Below are 22,271 nucleotides of genomic sequence, written 5' to 3'. Positions count from 1 at the left end.
CAGACTCATCCTTCTAAGAGTCAGCTCATGTCTTGCCTTTGCTGAAACGCTTCAGTGGCTACTCCTCTCAGAGTAAAAGCTGGCCTTACATGGTATCTCAAAGCCTCGTTGATCTGTCTTCCAGCTGCCTCAGACCTCACCTCTGAGGTTGCTCTTCTTCCCTCACTCTGCTTCAGCTGTGCTGGCCCCATGCCATCCTCACACGCTCCTCACACTCCTGCCTCAGGGACTTCGCACTTGTGGTTCCCTCTGCCCAGGATGCCCCTTACTCACATGTTTGCATGCTCTGTTCCTTCACCCCATTCAGATTCTCAGCTCAGGTCCCCTTAGACCACCCTCTGAGACAGCGTCCCTGGTCATGTCTATTCCCCTCTCCTGCTGCATTTATTTGGTAGTGCCTTTCACAGCCTGACAAACATGTATTTATTTCTTTATTGTCTGTCTCCTACTGGCATGTGGACTCTAGAAGAGTAGGGATGTCATCTGTTTTATCCACTATTGCATTCCTGGTGCCTAGAACAGTACTTGGTAAATAGTAAGTGCTCAATAAATCTTCATTTCATGAATACAGAGAGCCTGGGAAGGCTGAGCAGGGCTGATATTTTGCATATATGGAAGAAGAAGGACATTAAGTCAAGAATATGATGAAGAGCGGGGCCTGGGTGGCTCAGTCCAGGATCTCAGGGTCCTGGGATCAAGTCCCAAGTGGAGCTCCGTGCTCAGTAGGGAGTCTTCTTGAGGATTCTCTCTCCCCCTGCCCCTCCCCCCACTCATGCTCTTTCCCTCGCTCAAATAAATAAATAAATAAAATCTTTAAACAAAAGGATTGATGAAGAAAACGGGTGTTTGGGTCATCACCTTCCTGTTCCCTCACGGGCAATGTCTGGTCTGAAATCCCGGCTGCAGAACAAGAGTAGATTAAGCCCTTCCTCCTACTCCTTTTGCCACTGACTGGGGAGGTCCCAGCTCTAGAACTAGGTGATGACAATGGTGGGTTGTGACTTTGCTTCTCAAAGATTCTTCTCCAAGCTAATTCCCTCTAGAGGAATGGCAAGTATGGCTCAGAATCAGTGGGCTCTGGCCATGGCTGGAATCTGCCCTGGTTGGGGGGCATTTGGGTGCCTTGACTCACTGTGGGTTTAAGAATTCTAGGGATCCATTCCCCGGACTTCAGGGCCCACAGCTGGCCACACAGCAACCTCATTCTGTCAGGCAGGCCCTCCATCCCGTTCCACCCTCCAATCCCTTTCTGCTCTAGCCAGGCCTAACTCATCACTGTAAATGAGGACTCATACCTGCAAATATGAACATCCATTCTGTCAAATGTAAATAGAAAATAGTGTATTAAAGGACATTGTTACTCACGGCCTCTGTGGGAGCTGGGTGGCCTGGAGCCATGCTCAGTCACACCTGGGGACTGCTCGGGTGACAACCACGTGGCCATTGCTGCCGTGCCTGTGATGCTTGGGGCAAAATGACAGCCTCCCGCCTCTGCCCATGGAGGCCCAGATGTGTTTGTCATTGCGCTCGCCGGGAAGCTCCATTGCTCTGTCCGTCCACGGCTATCTCCTTACATCGCTTACATCAGAATCTGAGTCTCACGAGGGTCTACCTCACTGGAAGACTCTAGGCCACAGTCCTGGCCTCCAGCCGCAAAGGAGCCTGGGAATGTGTTTTCTGGATTGTGCCCGAGGAAGGCAGGGATTACAATGTGGGAAATGACCAAGATGTAGGAATGGTGTTCACAGATGTTGTGTAGCCCCAAATGACAAAAGTCTGCCATGGTCACCACTTTCTGAATCCAACAATGCTTGTTTTCAACACTGAGACTTGGCTCATGACTTCCTGGGTTGAAATGCCTTCCCTTCTGTCTAATCCTGCCTTCCTCGAAAGTTTTGGCCCACGTCTCTTCATGAAGCCTTACTGTGTGACTCCCTGTTTTCTGACTCTCCACGCCCTCACAGCACCCCCCACTATAGAGCACACAGTTTTATAGTCTTGCTTGGTTTGGCTTGTCTAGACTGTGAGCTCTTTGAAAACTATTCTATCACATGGCGACTGAGAGAATCAAGGCTCAGTAAACACTCCTCCTATCTGTTCACTGGCTTCTCTGTGTTAGGCTGGCAGCTGAGGCCCCGCTTCCCCTCATCCCAAGTCATGGAGTTGGATATGATTTCTATCTATCCAGCCACCGCCCCCCCCCAGCTGTGCTCCCATTCCCTGTGGGGCCTCCGTGGATAAGTGCAAGTGGAATCATCATTTTATGGGATTGATTCTTTTGATAGGCATGAAAGCTGAAATTCTCTGTGTGGGGTGCAGACAAAAATAGTTCACAATGATGGTGAACATGGTGAGGTGTGCTAGGTACTTTCCAGGCATGACAATGACCTTATGAGAGAGGTATCATTAATAACTGAATCTTATAGACAAGGAAACTGAGGCCCAGAGAGGATGCTCAGGGACACGCAGTGACAATGCAGAGATTTAAAAACTGGGTCTGTGTACACCTGAACTAACACTATGTTGTATGTCAGTTAGACCTCCATCAAAAAATATTTAAAAACTGGGTCTGTTTGGCTTCAAAGTGCATACTTTTTAATATTAAGAAAAATAATTTTGCCTAATTTTTGCAATACATTTTTAAAAGATTTATTTATTTATTTATTTTAGAGAAAGAGAGAGAGAGAGAGAGAGAGAGAGAGCGTGTGACTGGGGGGAGGGCCAAAGGGAGAGGGAGACAAGAGAATCTCAGGCAGACTCGACGCTGTGCCGACCCCAACATGGGGCTCCATCTCACGACCCTGAGGTCATGACCTGAGATCATGACCTGAGCTGAAATCAAGAATCGGACGCTTAACCGACTGAGCCACATATGTGCCCCAGCAATACATTTTTTGAAACACTTGACAGATCCCATTCATTCAGCTCCTGTGAGATCCAGAAAGGCAGAGGTGATTGACCATCTTCAATGGTTAATGATGTTGAAACCCAGAGGATCTAAACAGCTTTGGTCATGTTTAGTCATGGGGTGGGGCTAGCCCAGCTCTGGGTTTGGTTCATTCTTTAAAGTCTGGTTCTTCTGAGGGAGCAAAGTGAGGAGGGTGTCTATGTGTGGCCACCCTCTGGGGCCTTGGGCTAATTTCACATGGGGAAGGTCAGGGATCTAGTTTAGACCTGCTAGGGAGGAGATCCCAGTACTGGGCAAGGGGCAGATTGTAGGACCTCAAATGCCCAGTCAACTCCAAGCTGATTCTGGGATTGATTGATTCTTTTTATTTATTTATTTATTTTTAAAGATTTTATTTATTTATTTGAGAGAGAACAAGCAAGTGAGCTAGAGAGAGAGAGAGAGAGAGCACGAGTGGGGGCGGGCAGAGGGAGAGGGAGAAGCAGGGTCCCCGCCTAGCAGGGATCCCAATGCGGGACTCGATCCCAGGACCCTGGGATCATGACCTGAGCGGAAGGCAGACGCTTAACCGACTGAGCCACCCAGGTGCCCTTGATTGATTCTTTTTAAATTAAAATATAATCGACGTACAACAATATTACATTAGTTTCAGGTGTGCAAATAGTGATTCCAAAATTACATACATTACAAAAAGCTCACCAGGATAAGTGGAATTACCGTCTGTCACCATACAAAGTTACTACAATATTACTGACTATATTCCCTATGCTGTACTTTACATCCTGAGACTTATTTATTTTATAACTGGAAGTTTGTACCTCTTAATCCCCTCATCTATTTTGCCCATCCCCCCACCCCTCTGTTAGAGTGATTCTTGATTGGTTGGTTCTTGAACTGTGATTCTACAACATTTTTTCCACTGGAAAGGAGGAGACACTCATTTTGCATGTATATTTTGATAAACTGCACACCAAATTTGAGAGGTCTGGATTCCTCATGCTAAGATGATCTCAGTTAGCTTAGGCTATCTCATGTCATGGGATTTGAACCCGCTTTTGACTGGTTTTATTTGGTTGTAATCCAGTAAAGGCTTAATTTATTCATGAATTCATCAGTTGATTAATTGATTGATCCATTCAACCAAACAACTTTTATGAGCATCTGTTATTGGCAAAGCACTGTGCTAAGAACCAAGGGATCCAGTACATTAACAAGACTGTAAACTCCTGGAAAGCTTATGGCTTTATTCTGGGGAAGGGGCCAAGATGATGGGTAGCCTGGGGTAACAAATGGCAGAGAAGACAGAAAGGGAGAACCAGGTCACAGAAGAAAATTTCATTTCCTCTGCACTTGGGGCCATTCCCGCCCCACCCAGCACTGAACAAGCCCCTGTCCTTTCCTCCTTTCTTCCCACTGAGCTGGCTCCTGCCGACCCCGCACAGGCCCCACCCTTAGCAGGGCCTAAAGTGCAGTGGAGAAAACGAAAAAAGACCTGTCCTGGAGAGATAAGCGGTTAATTTGGCAGGAAGTCTTTCTTCTTGGACGAGCCAAGCCCAGTCCCTAAGCCTCTGAAAAACACCAGGCTGGCAGGTTCTCAGGCTTTCAGAGTCAGGCATGTAGAGCAGTGCTGTGGCTTTGCCAGGTCTGGCTTCCTGAGTCTGGGGGTGGGGTCTGGATACTGAGGCCACAGATTCCTGGGAGCACAGCCCCTCAACCTGAGAATGGTCCCCGTGTGTCCTGTTCACCACGGAGTCTCTGTACGTTGCACAGTGCCTGGCACGAGTTAGACAATAGGTAAATATTTGGTGAGTAGGTGGTAGAATTGTTGTTTGAATTTCCAGTCCTCTGGGACTTGTGCTGAAACCAGAGAAGTGGCAAAAATGTGGGGAGCAAGAAAGGAAGCTTTAGAGATGCATCAAGATGTGGAATAATGTACAGTGTCTCTAGGAAGTTTTCAAAACAAGCAAGCAAGCAAGCAAGCAAGCAAACAAACATTTCTCACGTTGAGTTTTGCTAATGTTTCATCAAAGCGCATAGTGCTAACTGCCCTTCTTCTCAGAGGACTGTCATGAACCCCAATGCCATTGCCTCCTGAATTGCAGCTTGGGATGGTGGGAGCCCGGGAGGCAGATTTGTCAAGGCTCTGAGCTCTTTCCAGGAAGGGAGGAAGAGAGGTTATCATTTCATTCCCAAGCCTAGCCCAGAGCTGGCACACAGTGAGCACTCAATGACCACGTGTTGACTGTGGAGTGAACTGAATCACCCCTTCTGTTGAGATCCTTGTGCCGAGTCTTTGGGTGGGCTTCACTGTTTCCACTACTCAGACAACCAAAACCTCCCCAACCCACCTTCCAGTCTGTTCTTTCCACAGCTGAGGGCAGATAGATGGCCACTGAGCACATGGCGGGGATGAGTGTGCCTCCTGGGTCCTGTCAGACAAAGCTAGGAGGTGGCCATGCCCAAGCATGGGGCATGGCAGGCGCCACCCCCTGCCAGGTAAGCCTGCCACCTTAGCAGTTTTACCATTTCAGATTATTTTCAAGGTGTGTTTAGTAGCCTGGAACAAACTTATTGCCTTGGAGGCAAACCCCACCCATGACTATTTGGGACTAATTATCTCTCCTTCGTTTGAGCCCAGCCACCTCCTTGAGGTATATAAAGGGATTTATTCTGCATAGGTCTTCAGTTCCCTTCCCTCTTCCTCTGACTCTCAGTGTCCTGCTTAACTCTTGTGCTTTTCCTTCATCAAGCTCTCTCACCATGAACAGACAAGTCTGCAAGACAGCTGGTAGCGGCAGCCAGGGCTTCTCGGGCCGCTCCGCCGTGGTCTCCGGCAGCAGCAGGATGAGCTGTGTGGCCCGCTCCGGGGGAGCCGGCGGAGGGGCCTGTGGGTTCCGGGGTGGAGCAGGCGGCTTTGGCAGTCGCAGCCTCTACAGCCTGGGTGGCAACAAGAGCATCTCCATCAGCGTGGCTGGTGGCTCCCGGGCTGGTGGCTTTGGGGGATGGCGTGGCAGCTGTGGCAGTGGCTTTGGGGGTGGCTATGGAGGTGGCTTTGGTGGTGGCAGAGGAATGGGAGGTGGCTTTGGAGGGGCTGGTGGCTTTGGAGGGGCTGGTGGCTTTGGAGGGGCTGGTGGCTTTGGTGGAGCTGGTGGCTTTGGTGGGCCTGGTGGCTTTGGGCCTGGTGGCTTCCCCGGGGGAATCCAGGAAGTGACTGTCAACCAGAGCCTCCTGCAGCCCCTCAATGTGGAGATCGACCCCCAGATTGGGCAAGTAAAGACCCAGGAGCGGGAGCAGATCAAGACCCTCAACAACAAGTTCGCCTCCTTCATCGACAAGGTGATGAAGCTTTGACTGGGCCCCCATTTCTAGCCTGGGACTTTGAGTTTGACATTTAGACACAGTGTTTAAGATCAATCTTGGATGAGCCAGGCTGGACCGGGATGGTTAGGCAGAGCTCTAGGGTCTGGGAAGATGTTCAGGGCTGATGAATTTGCCTACATGGTCACTTGCTTAGGGAAGACAATGGGCCCCCTTTGGACGTGGACATCCACAAGTCCTGCTTGTCTGGCTTCCTGCTCAAGTCTCCTGACTGTTGCCTTGTCTAGGCCTAGGCTAGCAGCCCTGGCAACACACGGCAAGAGCCATGACTACTGGCAGGAATGGGTCTGACCCAGGACTGGGTGTTTTTCAGACATAAGCTGCCCTTTGAGGCTTTCTGGGAGGCCGGCTCCTTCCTTGCCCCTGTGCCAGGCAAAGGAGGTGGATGCCCTAGAGAAGGGATTAAAGAGTCCCCCTTGGAACCTTAGTCCCAACAGGTCTGCGGAGAAGAAGTTGGCAACGAGTCTGCACCCTTAAATCAACCTGGTCAGGAAGAGAAGGGTGCCAGGTGCCCTCCAGACCAGGGTAGCTTACACTGACGGGCTCCCTCCTGTCATGCTGATTATGGCATTTCAATCAGTCTCAGTTCTCAGGGATTCACAACCTCCGAAGGGCTGACTGTCAGCAGGGCTTTAGGTCTGAAGCTATACTGCTGAGGTTCAAGTACATTTCTGCAGAGCGTACTGTATTTTTGGAGGTTGGGTTAGAGTCCCGAAGTCCCCGGGGGACACCGAGCGGTCATCTTTACAACTCTGCTTCCAGACAGGGGCTACTTCCAGTTGCTCCACCTGTCTCTCCTCCTCCTGGAACTTTCCAAACCGTGCTGCATCTTTAGCTGCCCGACTGAAGCGGTCACCTGCCCGTAGCCTCTCCAGCTACAGTAGGGACCTACCTTCACATCCTTTCTAGGCCTTTGTGCTGGGGGCTGGGGAGACTCAGATGCTCAGTCTTACCTGAGCCAAGGCCCGCGCTGTGCCCCTGTTACTAGCGTTGCCTGATGCGGCTTCCCCTGATGCACGGCAGGTGCGGTTCCTGGAGCAGCAGAACAAGGTCCTGGAGACCAAGTGGAACCTGCTCCAGCAGCAGGGCATGAATTCCATGAGAGGCACCAACAACCTGGAGCCCCTTTTTGAGACCTACATCAGCAACCAGCGGAATTACCTGGACAGCATCCTAGGGGAGAGGAGCCGCCTGGACTTGGAGCTGAGGAACATGCAGGACCTGGTGGAGGACTTCAAGAAGAAGTGAGTGACAGACGCATGAGCAGGAAGTTGCCACCAGCAACCCAGTCTAGGAGTTCCAGCTCTTTCTGCACTCCTCCTGCCGCCGGCGGTGCTGTCACCTAGCCTGTCTTCCTCTCCTTACCTTCATGGAGGGAGCTTGGTTCATTGGGCTCCCCCTCGCCCTCCTTCCCCAAGGACAAGTGAAGTTATGGCAAGTGGGATGAGTTTAGGGTTGAGGAAGCACTTCCTCATGGTCCACGTTGGCGAAGATTCTGGTTCTAGGATCTGAAGGATGCTGGGACAACTCATGGTGTGGTGACAAACCATCCCAGGTTCCCTGGGACTGAGGGGCTTCCCAGGACTTGGGACTTCCAGTGTTAGAACCAGGCCAGTGTGCTGGGACAAACTGGAATGGCCGGTCCCCCTAACCAATAGGGGGATGGTCAGGAGGATGTGTTCAGCTGAGAGGGGCGGCCAAGGGACAGGGATGGAGAGATGAACTTTCAGTTTCAGACAAAGCTGGTGTTTGGCTACCTTAAAACCCGAACTTAGCTATTTCTTTTTAATCCTTACAGGTATGAGGATGAAATCAATAAACGTACAGCTACTGAGAATGAATTTGTGACCCTGAAGAAGGTAAGGGCTGTGTGTGAGGTTCCTGGGGCTCGTGGGCACAGGTTTCCAGCGGAGCTGGGGTATTTTCTTGCTCCACCGCCATGGAGCTGCCAAGTTCAGGTGGTTAGAGCAAAAAGCAGAAGCCGGGTGCATCGTAGTCTGGAAAGATCCCTAAAAGAGTCAGTTCGTTTGTTTTTCATTTTGAACCATCCCAATGGGACGTGAGTCATTCCTTCATGTGCACACCAGCCTTGGAGAAGGACCATTCAATCACCAGCCTGTCCTGACTCTTTCCTGCTGCAGGTGCAGTTTGTTGTTTGTCCCTTGGGGGGAACGAGGCCTTATGCTTCTGTCTTTCTCAGGACGTGGACGCTGCCTACATGAACAAGGTGGAGCTTCAGGCCAAGGTGGATGCCTTAATGGATGAAATCAACTTCCTGACAACCCTCTATGATATGGTGAGGATGTTACCTCCTAAGAGGGGAGCAAGGGAAGGTGAGATATTCTCAGAGGCTGGGACACTTTGGTATCTAGAGCCCAGGAAGAGATGGGGCCCCTTGTTGGGGTTCCACAGGATGGCCTGCAGACATGGGGTTCTCCGAGGGGCTGGCGGGCAGGGTGGGGCAAGTGTACGCTCAGAGCTGAGTCAGAGAATGGGTCTGTTGTTTCCGGGCCTCTGTGTGCTTGTTGCAGAGGCCCCGAGAATTAACAGGCCCCTCTGTGTTGGCAGGAGCTGTCCCAGATGCAGAGCCATGTCAGTGACACGTCCGTGGTGCTGTCCATGGACAACAACCGCAGCCTGGACCTGGACAGCATCATCGCTGAGGTCAAGGCCCAGTATGAGGACATTGCCCAGAAGAGCAAGGCGGAGGCTGAGGCACTGTACCAGACCAAGGTGGGAGCTAGGCACCTCTGGGAGGTGTCAGGGAGGCTGTGGCCCGTGGGAGTGCTGGTGGTGAGTCCCTCGTTGTCACTGGGTGGACTCCTCTTGGTTCTACTCTCTGGAGATGTCTTTTAATAGTTGTTCGGTTGCAGAAAGTGCTGCCCCTTGTGGAAGGTTGTTCCACTGTCCCCTGCCAGGCCACGTGTGACGGATTCTAGTTTGCTCAGGGACCGTAGGGTGGGAGAACTGCTATCATGGCAAATCAGATGTTCTCTTCCCTGCAGCCTCTGAAGTGTCCCTGCTGAAACATAATCAATGTCATTTGAACAAATGTTTACTAAGCACCTTAAGGTTGGGTGGGTGATGTTAGGGATGGAGAAACAAGTCAGGCAAAGCTGCATCAATACCCCATCTTCCCTTCTGTTCTTCAGTTGGGAGAGCTGCAGACTATGGCTGGCAGACATGGGGAAGACCTGAAGAGCACCAAAAGTGAGATCATGGAGCTCAACAGGATGATCCAGAGGCTGCGGGCCGAGATCGAGAATCTTAAGAAGCAGGTGGGATGGCAATGGATACTGGTGCCTAGATGAACTGGTGCAGGCTGGGGGCTAGGATCGCAGAACTCCTAGTCTGGAAGGGATTTCTGGGGTCATCTCAGGCAGTACTGGCCTCCAGGGAGTTCAAAGACCAAGCCAGTCTAGAGGGCTGGTAATCCATAGGGAAAATATCTTGGTAGATGAAGACAAGATAGAGGTGTTGGGGAGTGATGTTGCCTGGCTTGAAGATGTTTGCTATGGGATAAGCTATTGTAAGACTCAGAGTCTGGGACCCTCCTTCTAGGCTCATCTCTGCCCCTGCCTCTCCCTGCCCTAGAATGCCAACCTGCAGGCAGCCGTCGCTGAGGCTGAGCAGCGCGGGGAGCTGGCCCTCAAGGACGCCAATGCCAAGCTCCAAGAGCTGCAGGCTGCCTTACAGCAGGCCAAGGATGACCTGGCCCGGCTGCTGAAGGAGTACCAGGAGCTCATGAACGTGAAGCTGGCCCTGGACGTGGAGATCGCCACCTACAGGAAGCTGCTGGAGGGGGAGGAGTGCAGGTGGGCCTCTAATTCCTTCTCCCCACTTTCCCTGACGGAAGGCCCGATAAGTGACCAAGTAATTGAGAATGGAGGCCAGCTGTGTAGAGAGGCCCCCACCTTCCATAGGCCTTGCAGGGAAGCACTTGCTTTCACCAGCCCATTCTCTTCCATAGGTAGTTCAAGTGCACGCACAACCAGTGCGCCTGGGGGCTCTGTTATGGCCCATAGAAAGGTGCAGAAAGGGTACTGATCTGCCTGGCTTCTGAATTCAGTTCTGGTTGCTGTTCAACACCTTCATCCATGAAAGATTGCTGGAAATTTGCTTTGTAACAGAGCTATCTTTCTCTTGCTTTCTCCTACAGGATGTCTGGAGAGTGCCAGAGTGCTGTCAGCATCTGTAAGTAGCCAAAATAACCATGACAGTGAGAACTGATTCTGAAATATCTACACTAACACAGGGCAATAGCACCTTATTTAAAAAATATTTCTATGGAAGTTGGAGAGGTTTTCTGTGGGTAGAAAGAGCAGCAGATCTGCTTTTGTCATTGTCTTGGGTTCAGGGCACTATTAATAGATCTATATGGGATGGGGAATACCCAGTTGGGAGCCTGTTAAGGGGAGGAGAAATTCTGGATCATCTCCAATGGAGTCATCAAGAATTGGCCATAGGTAGAAGGAACCACTGGAAAATTCATAAAGACTTAGCACTATGGGGCGAGCACCTTACGCCATTAGAATGGATCACAATGATCACCAGGAGCAAAGCTGCCTCGGTCTCCTGCCCATCTTCCCGGGCCCAGTGGGTCATTAGTTATGATACAGGGAGGTGGGCGCCGGACGCTAATCGCTGTTCTGCCCTCTCCCCTGCAGCGGTGGTCAGCAGCGGCGGCGCGACGTCGGCCTCTGCAGGTGGATTCGGCGGCGGCTACGGCGGCGGCTTCGGCGCGGGAGGGGGTGCAGGCAGCGGCTTCGGCCGGGCAGGCGGCAGCGGCTTCGGCGGCGGCTTCGGCGGCGGCAGCGGCAGCGGCTTCGGCTCCGGGGCTCGCTGCGGGGTCAGTGGCGGAGGCTTCAGCTCGGGCAGCCGCCGGGGCGGCAGCATCAAGTTCTCCCAGTCCTCGCAGCGCTGCTCCAGATAAACGCGGCGCCGGGGCCCCGCAGCCGCCCCCGCGCCTCGCGCCCCCGGCCGCGCCTCCCCTCCTCCGTCAGCGCCCCCCCCGGCCCCCCCCCGCCCACCCCAGCACCGCCCCCTCCCGGGCCGCTCTTTGGGGCTAGAACACCCGGGCCTCTGGCTCCTGCATCCGGACCCCTGGCCGAGCGCAGTCTCGAGAACTTCAGGCACTCTCTCGGGCTCCCGTCTGTGCCTGATGGTCCAGGTGTGGCCTCAGCCACCACCTTCTCCTGCCCCCTTGGGGTCCCCTCCCTGGGGGAAATGGTCACCAGTTCTGATGTATATACCACACGGACCCCTCTGCCAACCGTTCTGTCGCCAATAAAGTGCATTGTGTTTCACATCAGGCCTCTGGGTCCTCCCTGGTCACCTTTCTCCCCACTGGACTGACTCCTGTCACCCTCTCCCAGTGGGCTGTGCTGTCTGTTCCCAGAACAGCAGGAGTGCTGATCCTCTGCCTCTAAAGCAGTCACTGGCTACTGTCCATTGTATGGGATCGAAATGGGCAAGATCTGGTGGTTCATGTATTGTTTGAGCACGGGGTAGGGGGGTAGGGGGAGGGGCTGGCGGGGGCACAATCCAGGAGGTCGCGTTACCTCACAGTTCTTAGAGGGGAAGGTGGGACCTTGTGGACGTCCATCCCCCCCTTGCCTTCTCTCATTTGGGGGAAAATAAGAGGGCCTTCAGTTGTTGAAGGGCTTGGGGATGGAGGATTTCTTTCCTTGGCGCCGGTGGGTCCCTACTCCAGCTGACATCCTGAAAGTTTTCCCCACATCAAGGTGCACCTGGGCAAGTGTGAGCTGCTAGAACCCCAGGGCTGCAGGGATTTCCTGAGAGCTACCTATCTCAAAGGCTGACCCACAAACCCCAGTCTGTTGGGGGAGCTCTGCAGAAAGCGTTTTGTGTCCTTTAAATCATTCCTCCTTGGAGCACATATTAGAGGTTCCGAGAAGTTTTGTAGCAAAGACTACCTGTTAGCTGTCTTTAACCCAGCATTTCCTACAGAGGCCTCCCTTTTGGGTAAACAACTATTGACATCCCTCAGAAAATGTCCTATACCTGTCTGCGTGCACTCTGTGGGAAGGCCCACAACTCTGGGTCTTCAGGTTGTGGGCCAACCATGGAAGGTTCCAGAACAGGAAGCCCTGATAAAGTATTAGTTGGCCATGGCAGTGCTGTCCGGAAGGTCATGGCTGGAAGAAACTCAGGCTCAAGGAGTCCAAGAGCTTTATTTGCAAAGAAGGAGACCGAGGCTCAGAGAGGTGGGGAGGTTTGCTTAGGGTCCTAGAGCATCTGAGGGTCTGAGCTGGGAGTGCGCCCAAACATCCTGAGTCTGGAGCTCCTGCCCCTGCTCCACACTGTCTCTGAGGCTATGGTTGTTGTCCTCCTGGCATGGCCAGCTGCCTGCGTACCCAGAGAACACGTAGGCAATGGAGTAGAAACATTATTTCCATCTTAGGCCAAAGCTGAATTTCTTTCAGAGAAGGGAAACGACAATTAAACAAAGAAAACCAGAAACTGGGGCTTGAGATTCATATGGACATCCCAGGTTCTCACTTAGCAGAGCAATCCAGGGCCAGTTCTATCTGATGTCCCAGGAAGACTCTTTGCAGGATGTGGGATTTGGTAGCTATTGCTTCATCTTTGGGCGGGAAGGTGCCCTTCCTGGCTGGCATCCCTTTGTGGACGGGGCTAGGCGGGTGAGACTCAGTGCCTGCCCCAGCTCAGAGGGCTGGCTGCATGGGAAGGTGCCAGGCCAGTGACGGGACAGCTGTTCCCCCTAGATGAAGTCATTGTTAATGAATGCCTTCCTTCAACCAATATTCATTAAGTTAACTCTCGGGCACTGGGCTAAATGTTGGAGATACATCAGTAAGCTGCTCACGAGATAGACATCTGTCCTACGGTTGGAGCTGGAATGTGGTTTCAGAAGGGACACCTGTCAGCACTGGAGACTCACATTTGAATATCATCTGCATAAGGATGGTTAGGGTAGTTTCTAGAGCCATGGCAACCGATGAGCTCTCCCAGGTGGAGGGAAGAGAAGAGGGCCCAGGCTGAGTTCCAGCAACCAGAGCCAAGGAGAAGAGAACAGTCAGCCAGGCAGTAGCGCTTGGGCCAGGTTTTCCAGAATGCCTACCCCTGAGAAGTCGAGGGGTTTCTAAATGGGCTCCAAGGGAAGCCCAGAACAGGGCTAACCTTTTTTGGACACTGTCCCCTGGTTTCAAAGTTCACATTCAGCCAATGGCCTCTTTCCTTTGCTGTTCTCCCTGGACTCTAGTCTATGCCCACTGGTCCCTGTGGGGGTTTACAGGAGATCCCCACTACCTAATCGCCTGCAGGTGGCAGGGGGGAATCCATGAAGCTTCTTAAAGGGGAGAGTAGCCAGGGGTAGGCTGGCTCAGGAGGAATGGCACCATGGAGAGGGCTATTTCTTGGAGGTGTCACTGTCCCAGAGGAATGACCAGGCAGGTGAACTTGGTGCTAAGACCTGAGACTGAAGGAATTAACTCCATGCTTGGCTGGATATTCTCTACCCAGCCTTGATCATTTCTGATCCAGGCTGAAAACACTTCCAGGGAACTTGGCCTGATTCTGAGCACTCCTCCTCTTCTTTCTTTGCTTCAGCTTTGTAGCTTTGTAGCTTTGTAGCAAAGACTACCTGTTAGCTGGTATGGTGATTTTTCAGGTGCTCTTAAGTCTCTGGGCTTGGGTTTGCTTTCTAGCACTTGACTAGACTTTTTATTTATTTTTTATTTTTTAAGTAAGGAGCCAATTGGTGCTGTGTTGTCTGTTCCTTTTCTATCCTCTGAGGCATGTTTGTTTGCCCACAGGGGAACACTCCAAGATTGAATAATGGTGACTTGTTTGCCCTAAACTGGGATTTGGGGCCATAGGTCAATTGTCAAATATTTCTTTTGCTCTCTCTGCTTTGTTTCACTCCGTTTTGTTTACTCCTTGGGTGTGGAGTGGTACATCCTCCTGTGATGACACGGGGACCCAACTGTTATCCCTCACCCCGCTCCCATCCCCATCCATTCCTCTCTGCCTACTCCCTCCCCACCACACCCCACCTGGGAAGAATGCTCCAAACAGTTCCTTCCTATTCTAAAAGCTTGTTGACTCACTGGTTCACACATTCCTGGATGTCAAGGAAACCAAGATGAATTTTTAGATTTCAGGTTATTTCGTGCTTTTTCCTTCCCGGATGTGGGCTATGGGCCAGAGCAATGTATGAACAGTGATGGTGACACAGTCACACAAAGCTCAGTTAAGGGAACCAGGGGATTGTTTCCCCCATAGGAATCTGCCTCTCGATAATCCAGACTGCTGATGGTCAGGATTTGCATAGAAAGTTCTGGGTAATTTGCAGGAAGCTCTCCGTGTGACTCTTCCCTGTTTTGTCAGGAGCGGGGTGGGGCTTGTTAGGCAACCATCAGAAATCTCATCTCTTGGGATTTGGGCTGCCTCTTCTCTGTCTTCTGAGCAGCTTGACCTCTGTGCGTTCTCCCTCTACTTCCGAGGCCAGAAATGTAGACACCCTGCAACAATCTTTGGAACACTGAGTTCTGAAAACACTTCTTCACATATTTTATATATATCTCTCACAGGTCCTTCTGGGATGCAAACTGTACAAGGCACATCTCTGTTGTGCCTAAAATCAAGCTAATCACCCCAATACTTCAAACCCAGGCTGAAGCCTAGTTGGTTCCGAGGAAAACACTGATGGGGTTATTGTGGGAGCAATCTGCTATCCTTAGAATCCATGGTGACATCAACTTCTGGAGAAGATGGGGGCAGGAAAGATGGCTCTAGATGACAGTAAAGCAGAGATTTTCATTGGGGGCAATCTTCCCTCTCCCGCCAGAGAACATATGGCAATATCAGGTGACGTTTTTGGTTGTTGCAACAGGAAGAGTGCTACGGGCACCTAGAGGGTAGAGGACTGGTTGCTACTTAACATCCTACAATGCACGGGACAGACCCCTGACAAAGAATTATCCAGCTGAAAGTGTCAACAGGGCTGCTGTTGAGAAACTCTGCACCCAAGCAAGGGGTCGTCTCATTCACCTCTCTCCTTAGGAAAGGATCCTTGGTTACACTGATCTTGGTTATAGCTGAGCTGAATAGAGACCATTGCCTTTGAGGGAAGTAGATATTTTTAGGAGTTGGTTTTAAAACAGAAATGCCCTTCTACTCTGGACAAAGGCACAGGAGAGAAGCCAGGCAAGCAGTGTGGCCATATGTGGGTATTTGCAAGACCTGTGCCAATGAACTGTGAAATCTTGCAGTTCTGGAATAAACCTGGCTGTTCTACGCCTCTGTGCCTTGGACAATCTGTTACCTTTGCCAGGAATACTCATTCCATTTTCAGTTACTTGACTGGCTTTTGCTTATCATTGACGATCACTCAGGCGCTGCCTCATGCAGGCTTTCCTGGACTGCCACATGGCTCTGAGGTCTGCCTGCGCTCCCACTGGACCTGTTAACACCCTTACCTCACTTGCCCTTTTATATTAAAAGGACTTATTTCATATCTGTTCTTCACACTAGCATGGAAAGAACTTGAAGTGATGGATGCGCCTTCTTTGTCTTTGTGCCTCCCAGTGTTCACAGTGTCTCTTATGGGACACTGAATTTTACCGAGCTAATGCTGTGCTGGAAAAGGATAGGGTAGGCTTTTCAATGCAATGCTGTCCTGACATATTTCACAAAAACAACACGATTAAACAGCTCGTTGTTGTTCAGTACTTACTGGTGGAAGTCGTATGTATGCACGTGTCATTTCATTTAATCCTCACCATAGGAGGCAGGTGGTAATTATCCTCATTTTCTAGATGAGGAACCTGGGGCTGAGAGAGGCAGAGGAACACGCCTGGCATCAGCAACGAAGTGGCAGACCTGGGCCTCCAGTCCAAAGCCTACACTTGCAACCACTGGGCTCTGCGGCCGAGCGGAGTCGGCCTGACTTTGCCCCCTCCGGGATGCCCTCTCTTGTACTAGCTCCTTGTACTGTGGTTAACAACTCTCCGGAGTCTTGAGGAGCCAGAAGCTCCAAACCTGGTTTGGTTCCAAACCAAACCTGAAGTTCTTATGTGAGCAGGAGGGGTTTATTTTCAGGATTCCGAGGCCCACTGAGGGGGGCAGGTCCACTTTCAACTCTAGAGAGTTCCGATCTCCAGTAGAGAAGCCAGAGATCAACCGGAGGAAATAACCTTGATAATGATGGGTGTTTCTCTTTGATGCCAAAGAGGAATTCACAAGGTTTAAATCTATTTTCATTCATACAAGTGGATGCTTCCAGGCACGTCTGTCCATCACTTTCTGTGGATGGGTTCTTTAAATGTCCAAGTGGACTTTTCACTCTGGGTGGTGTGATTTGACTTGCTGAAGCCCACATGAATTCGTGACAGGCTTTGGATAGCCTAATTAAAATCCTAGGTCAGGGACATGTGGGTAGCTCCGTTGGTTAAGCGTCTGCCTTCGGCTCAGGTTATGATTCTGGGATTGAGTCCCGCGTCAGGCTCCTTGCTTAGCGGGGAGTCTGCTTCTCCCTCTGCCTGCCGCTCCCCCTGCTTGTGCTCTCTCTCTCTGACAAATAAATAAATAAAATCTTAAAAAAACACAAACAAACCCTAGGTCAGTCATCTAATTGATTTGGGGCAAGTTAATTAACCTCACGAAGCTTGTGTCCTTATCTATGAAATGTGAGTGAAAATTCTGACCTTGTGGCGTTTTTATGACCATTAGAAATGATACTCATGTGGTCCTCAATAGCCAAACTGAGGAAAGAGCTGAGATGCCCTTTAACAGATGAATGGATAAAGAAGATGTGGTCCATATATACAATGGAATATTACTCAGCTATCAGAAAGGATGAATACCCAACTTTTACATCAACATGGATGGGACTGGAGGAGCTATGCTAAGTGAAATAAGTCAAGCAGAGAAAGTCAATTATCACATGGTTTCACTTATTTGTGGAACATGAGGAATGGCATGGAGGACATCAGGAGAAGGAAGGGAAAAATGAAGGGGGGGAATCGGAGGGAGAGATGAACCATGAGAGACTATGGACTCTGAGAAACAAACAGGGTTTTAGAGGGGAGGGCGGAAGGGGGATCGGTTAGCTGGGTGATGGGTATTAAGGAGGGCACGTACTGCATGGAGCACTGGGTGTTATACGAAAACAATGGATCATGGATCACCACATCAAAAACTAATGATGTATTGTATGGTGACTAACATAACATAACAAAATTTAAAAAAGAAAAAAATGATACTCGTAAACAGCTTAATTTCGTGCCTGGTGTACAGCAGTCACTCAGTCAACATTAGCCATTTTTATATTCTTTTTACAGATAGGTGAGAGGAGCAAAGATTTGAAAGAGGAAATTACTGTCACATAGTCCCCACAATTTTGGGAAGTATGCAGTAGCTCAATAAATATTTGTTGACTGATGGATGGCATTATTGATGAGCCCCTGTAGTGGGAAACTGGCTTGGCCAGGCATGGAAGACTGGCTTTTATGGAACTTGCCATGCAGATGCTGTGATTCCTTGCAATTTGATGCAAAAATCATCAGACTTCAGTGCTTCATTGACCCTAACCTGGGCTACCCCTTAGCATTCCTCCATCCTTTCAGCCTCTAAACTGGTAACTTTCAGGAGGGCTCAGTGTACATCAACATCATCATCACAGGGGCTGCCATATGCTGACCACTTGCCCTGTGGAGGGGCTTCTAATGTTACTTCCTATAGTCCTCACAGCAACCTAATGAGGCGATTATGCTAACCCCAATTTACAGAACAGAAAACTGAGGGCAGAGAGTAAAATGACTCTGGAGGCCTTGTAACTGGAAAGTGGCGAGCCTGGGATTTGAACACCTGCCTAACTCCAATGCCTCCATGTTTTCCACCCCTCCACCCTGCAAGGAAAGAGAAAGAGAGGAGGTGCTGTCATTTGAGGTCCAGAAAATTCAGCATGCCAATGAAAAGGGATGAGGCCTCTTTCCCATGATGCTTCCTGAGGGAAGATCAATGGCTTTCAGAAAGACCCAGCAAGATTCATGACTGGTAAGAGATCTGTGTTGACAGGAGACTTGGTCCTCGGGGATCTGCTCCATTTTCCAGCATCTCAGAACTCTTCTCCTGACTTCATCAACCTGCAGGCTTTAGTCTGCTCTCAGCTTCCTCTCTCATGCATGGAGAAAGTACTTTCTCTCCAGGGATGAGGCCAGTCTCTTTGACTTTATGCCTTAACCCCTTGGCTGCCCTATTTGCACATTCTAATCCATTCTGGATGCATAACTGGACTAGTGTTTCTCTAAGTGTATATTGATAGGGGTTAAGATAGAAAGGTTTTGTTGGGGAAACTCTAATTAAGTAAAAGTAAATTATTTTTTCCATGTGACTTCTCAGGGCTTTTAAAGTGTGAATGTGCTTTGTTAAAACCCCAAGAGAAAGCTATAGAATTTTCATTTTCCAAATTTATTTGGCCAAAGACTTTTTTTTTTTTTTTAAATCAAGGCTATCTTGGGGGATAGAATTCTGCCCCAGATAAGCCCTGGGAGAGAATCCAGTATGAGAAAAGGATTTAGGGGTGAGTTGAAGAGTATTATAGTCAAGTCTGTAGAGAAGACCAGAATTAGAATGAATTATGATTGCTAATGACTAAGACTTAGTAACACAAAGATTTACCCATACTTAGATTTTTTTTCTTCTTTATCAAACTTTAGCTATAAAGGGAGCTAGCTCTATAAGGTAAATATATTTTTACTGTTCATTTGTTAAATAAAGTTATTTCAGTAGTGATATCTTTATTTTATTTTTTAAAAGTTTTTATTTTAATTCCAGTTGGTTAATATGCAGTGTAATATTAGATTCTGGTGTACAATATAGTGATTCAACACTTATATACAACACCCAGTGTTCATCACAACAAATGTTCTCCTTCATCCCCATCGCCTATTTCAAAAAATGGGTATCTTAATGAAAGAAGACATTACTTGAATGATGGTTTATACACTGTGTAGTGTCCAGTATAAGTTTTTATTTTAACATGGTAGAAAGTAGAACATGATGATAATTCTTAGTCCAGGGGCAGCATATCCAGAATGACTGTTCATTTCTTTTTTTGGGGAGGACAAATTAATGATTATCTTGAAAATTGGATCTGTGAATCCACATGTACAAAGGGCATGTAACTATCACCACTTCATCCTCAGCTCCCAGGTGGCGAAGGATGTCTGCTCCCTTTGACCTAGAGGTGGTGACTCCTATATCACGATTCGTTCCTCCACTCCCAATTATATGGTGGGCAACTCTCAGGCATTCTCACTGCAGTTGAACACCAGGGAACAATTTGGCTAGAAGGAATAACTGCTTGGTGAAAATTCCCCCTAGGAAATAAGGGTCCAGAGCACTCAGCCTCTTGGCAACCTCTACATGGAAGGTTCTGGCAGGTGAGGGATTAGAAGAACTCATACTGTTGGCAGTAGGCAGCCCATTTAGATGCCACTGCTCTAAAAGATCCTGCAGTGAATAAGAGAAATATTGCCGAGGATGCTAACTCTGGCTGTTTCCAGCAGCTTCAGTCAACTGCTGAGAAAACAATCTCAACTGGCTAAATAGGGTGATGCTTTGGCAGGCTCAGGAGATGTGGATTAGGCAACCCAACCCAAACCTGTGCTTTTGTGACCTGTCCTCCATCCTCCCTCCCTCTTCTCCAGCATATGCCAGGGTGGCAGAGATGAGCCACACTTAGGAGACTGCCACCCGCTGCCTCAGCACTGGAGCCAAGGGAGGGGAAGGGAATCAGAGACACTGAAGCCTGTTCTTGTTTGCGTTGGGCTCTCACCTGGGGCTTCAGGCGAGCCTGGCTCAGCTTTCTTCCCACGGAGGCATTTGATCTTCTGCTTTTAAGGGGGTTCCAAAGAATGTGAATAAAGACCTCACCAAGAGGGACTGACATTCAATTGATGGGTGGAGTAAATGTCTCAAAGAAGAACCCAACACAGATCCCCTTCATGGATTGTTTATGGATAGATAATGTTGATTTAAAAATCCAAACATTTGTTTCTGGCCCCGATTTAAATCTCAAAACAATCCCGCAAGTGGGGTAGAATGCTCATTTTACAAATAAGGAAAGAAAGGCTCAGAGAAGTCAAGTACCTTGTCCAAGGTCACTCATTAGTGCAAGGGAGACAAGGGAATTGAACCAGGTCTTCTGAAGTTCACGATGACAGGCTTTCTGTTAGACCACAATTACCTTACTCTTGTGTGGCATTTTATAAATTTCAAGGGACTTTCACTTATGTTATATCCTGTGAGACTCACTACAAACCGCTGAGGTAGGAAAGGATTTGACAGATTAGAACACAGATTTAGTGTGTTTAATCACAGCCCAAGGTCGCCAACCCAAATCCCTGCCAGCAGAGGTCTTGCTCTCTACTATCCTGACTTGGGTTTCTTACTCTTCACCCTCAGTCAGCTTTCTTTTGTTACCATCCTTTGGTGGGTTGCTCAGGGTGCAAAGCTGTTTTGAGAACAGCCAAGGCTAAACTTATTTCCTTTCCCCATGTCCCCAGATAGAGTACTAGCAAAGCTCAGTGTACAGTCTCTTACTAGGTATCAAAAATCACACTACACATTGTATATTTATTTAATTTAGTGCTCACAACAGCCCATGAAGTACCTGCTATTATAGTTGAGGAAACCAAGGCACATAAAAGTTAAATAACTTGTCCAAAGGTCAAAGAGCTAGTGAGTAGTGGGGCTGGGATTCTAACCAGGCAGATTGGCTCTAGACAAACTTGCAGACCAGAAAATTAAGAATTAGCTGCAGGACAGTTAAAATTGCTTGACGTCAGGATCTTCAGACCTATCCTCTGCCCTAGAATGCCTTGTCTGGAAACCACCCCATAAAGACAGAGTGCTCACTGCTGATTTGATTGGAAATCTGGAGATATACCAACCACCTATTTCTTGGGGAGTCTAGAATCACCTCCTCCTGCTCTGTCATATTTTCTGGTGTCCTGAATGTGGATAATAACCTGAGTTATTGCCATGTGTGGTGTGGCTGGGTGTGGCGGTGTGTTGGCATGGGGATGGGGGATAGTTGAGCTGTCAGAAGTTAGAACAGTAGTGTATCAGTGTACCCACTCTACCACCAAGTGTCCTCCATCCTCCCTCCCCCTAAATCCCTGGGCCCAGATGAAATACCCATAGTCTAGACAAGGGCTTTCCAAACTTTCCTGATCATAAGGATTACCTGAAGGGCTTGTTAAAAATAGAGACACTCAAGCCCTTCCTCTGAAGATTTTCATTCCATAAGACTGGGGTGAGACCTGGGTCTAGATATTTATATTCTTAGACACTGGTTAATGGGTCAGTTAACACATGTCAGTGCTTACTCTATGCAAGAAGTTGGCGATTCAGAATGAGCAGGACTCAATCTTTTCCCTTGATGAGCTCAGGGGCCTACAGGGGTACTGACAAATAAACATATAAGTTTACTTTAAGACATAGTGGGAAAAGTACAGGGTGTGGTGGGAAAACAAGGCAGGGTATCTAACCCAGATCAAGTGGTGGAAGGGTTGTCAGATCCTAAGGCCATCAGATATGACACAGCACACACTCTTATCCTGAGATGAATGGGATCTTTCAGCTTACTCCACCAGCCAACTGGAGGGTCCCTACATTTGGTCCTCTCTTGCTTCTGGATCCAGAGATCACCTACTGTGGGTCAAGGATGGTGGTCAAGGATGGAGACTCCTTCTTGTATCTGTCCCTTTCAACTTCCCAAGCCTCATACTTGTTTGCTTCATATATGACCCTCGCTTTTTCCCAGGTCAGACATTTTATCTCGTTTTGTTTCCCATGAATAGCACTGCTCAGCTCAAATGACAGGCTGGCTCGAATGGATGCCCTTGGCTGAGGCGGTGCCAGAGTGGACCTCTGCCTCCCCATTCCCCCCACCCCAAGCCCTCCTCTGTACATTTCTCTGCAGAGGTGGGCA

The 22,271-nt window shown here is 49.3% G+C and overlaps 1 protein-coding gene across 1 annotated transcript; it reads left to right on the top strand.

The window, feature by feature from the left end:
- Nucleotides 1-5,668: 5,668 nt before the first annotated feature.
- Nucleotides 5,669-11,219, top strand: KRT3 (keratin 3). The gene is made up of 9 exons (XM_028125598.2): nucleotides 5,669-6,244; nucleotides 7,310-7,530; nucleotides 8,085-8,145; nucleotides 8,487-8,582; nucleotides 8,855-9,019; nucleotides 9,439-9,564; nucleotides 9,881-10,101; nucleotides 10,446-10,480; nucleotides 10,954-11,219. Exons 1-9 carry the CDS (start codon nucleotides 5,669-5,671, stop codon nucleotides 11,217-11,219), a joined length of 1,767 nt encoding a protein of 588 aa, XP_027981399.2.
- Nucleotides 11,220-22,271: the final 11,052 nt, after the last annotated feature.

Source organism: Eumetopias jubatus, unplaced genomic scaffold (assembly GCF_037043125.1).
Source record: "Eumetopias jubatus isolate StellerSeaLion01/CBP00866 unplaced genomic scaffold, mEumJub1_p1.0 scaffold_8, whole genome shotgun sequence".
Classification (NCBI taxonomy): Eukaryota; Metazoa; Chordata; class Mammalia; order Carnivora; family Otariidae; genus Eumetopias; species Eumetopias jubatus.
Note: the sequence above shows the minus strand (reverse complement) of the source record. Positions and strands in the feature narration are given on the sequence as shown.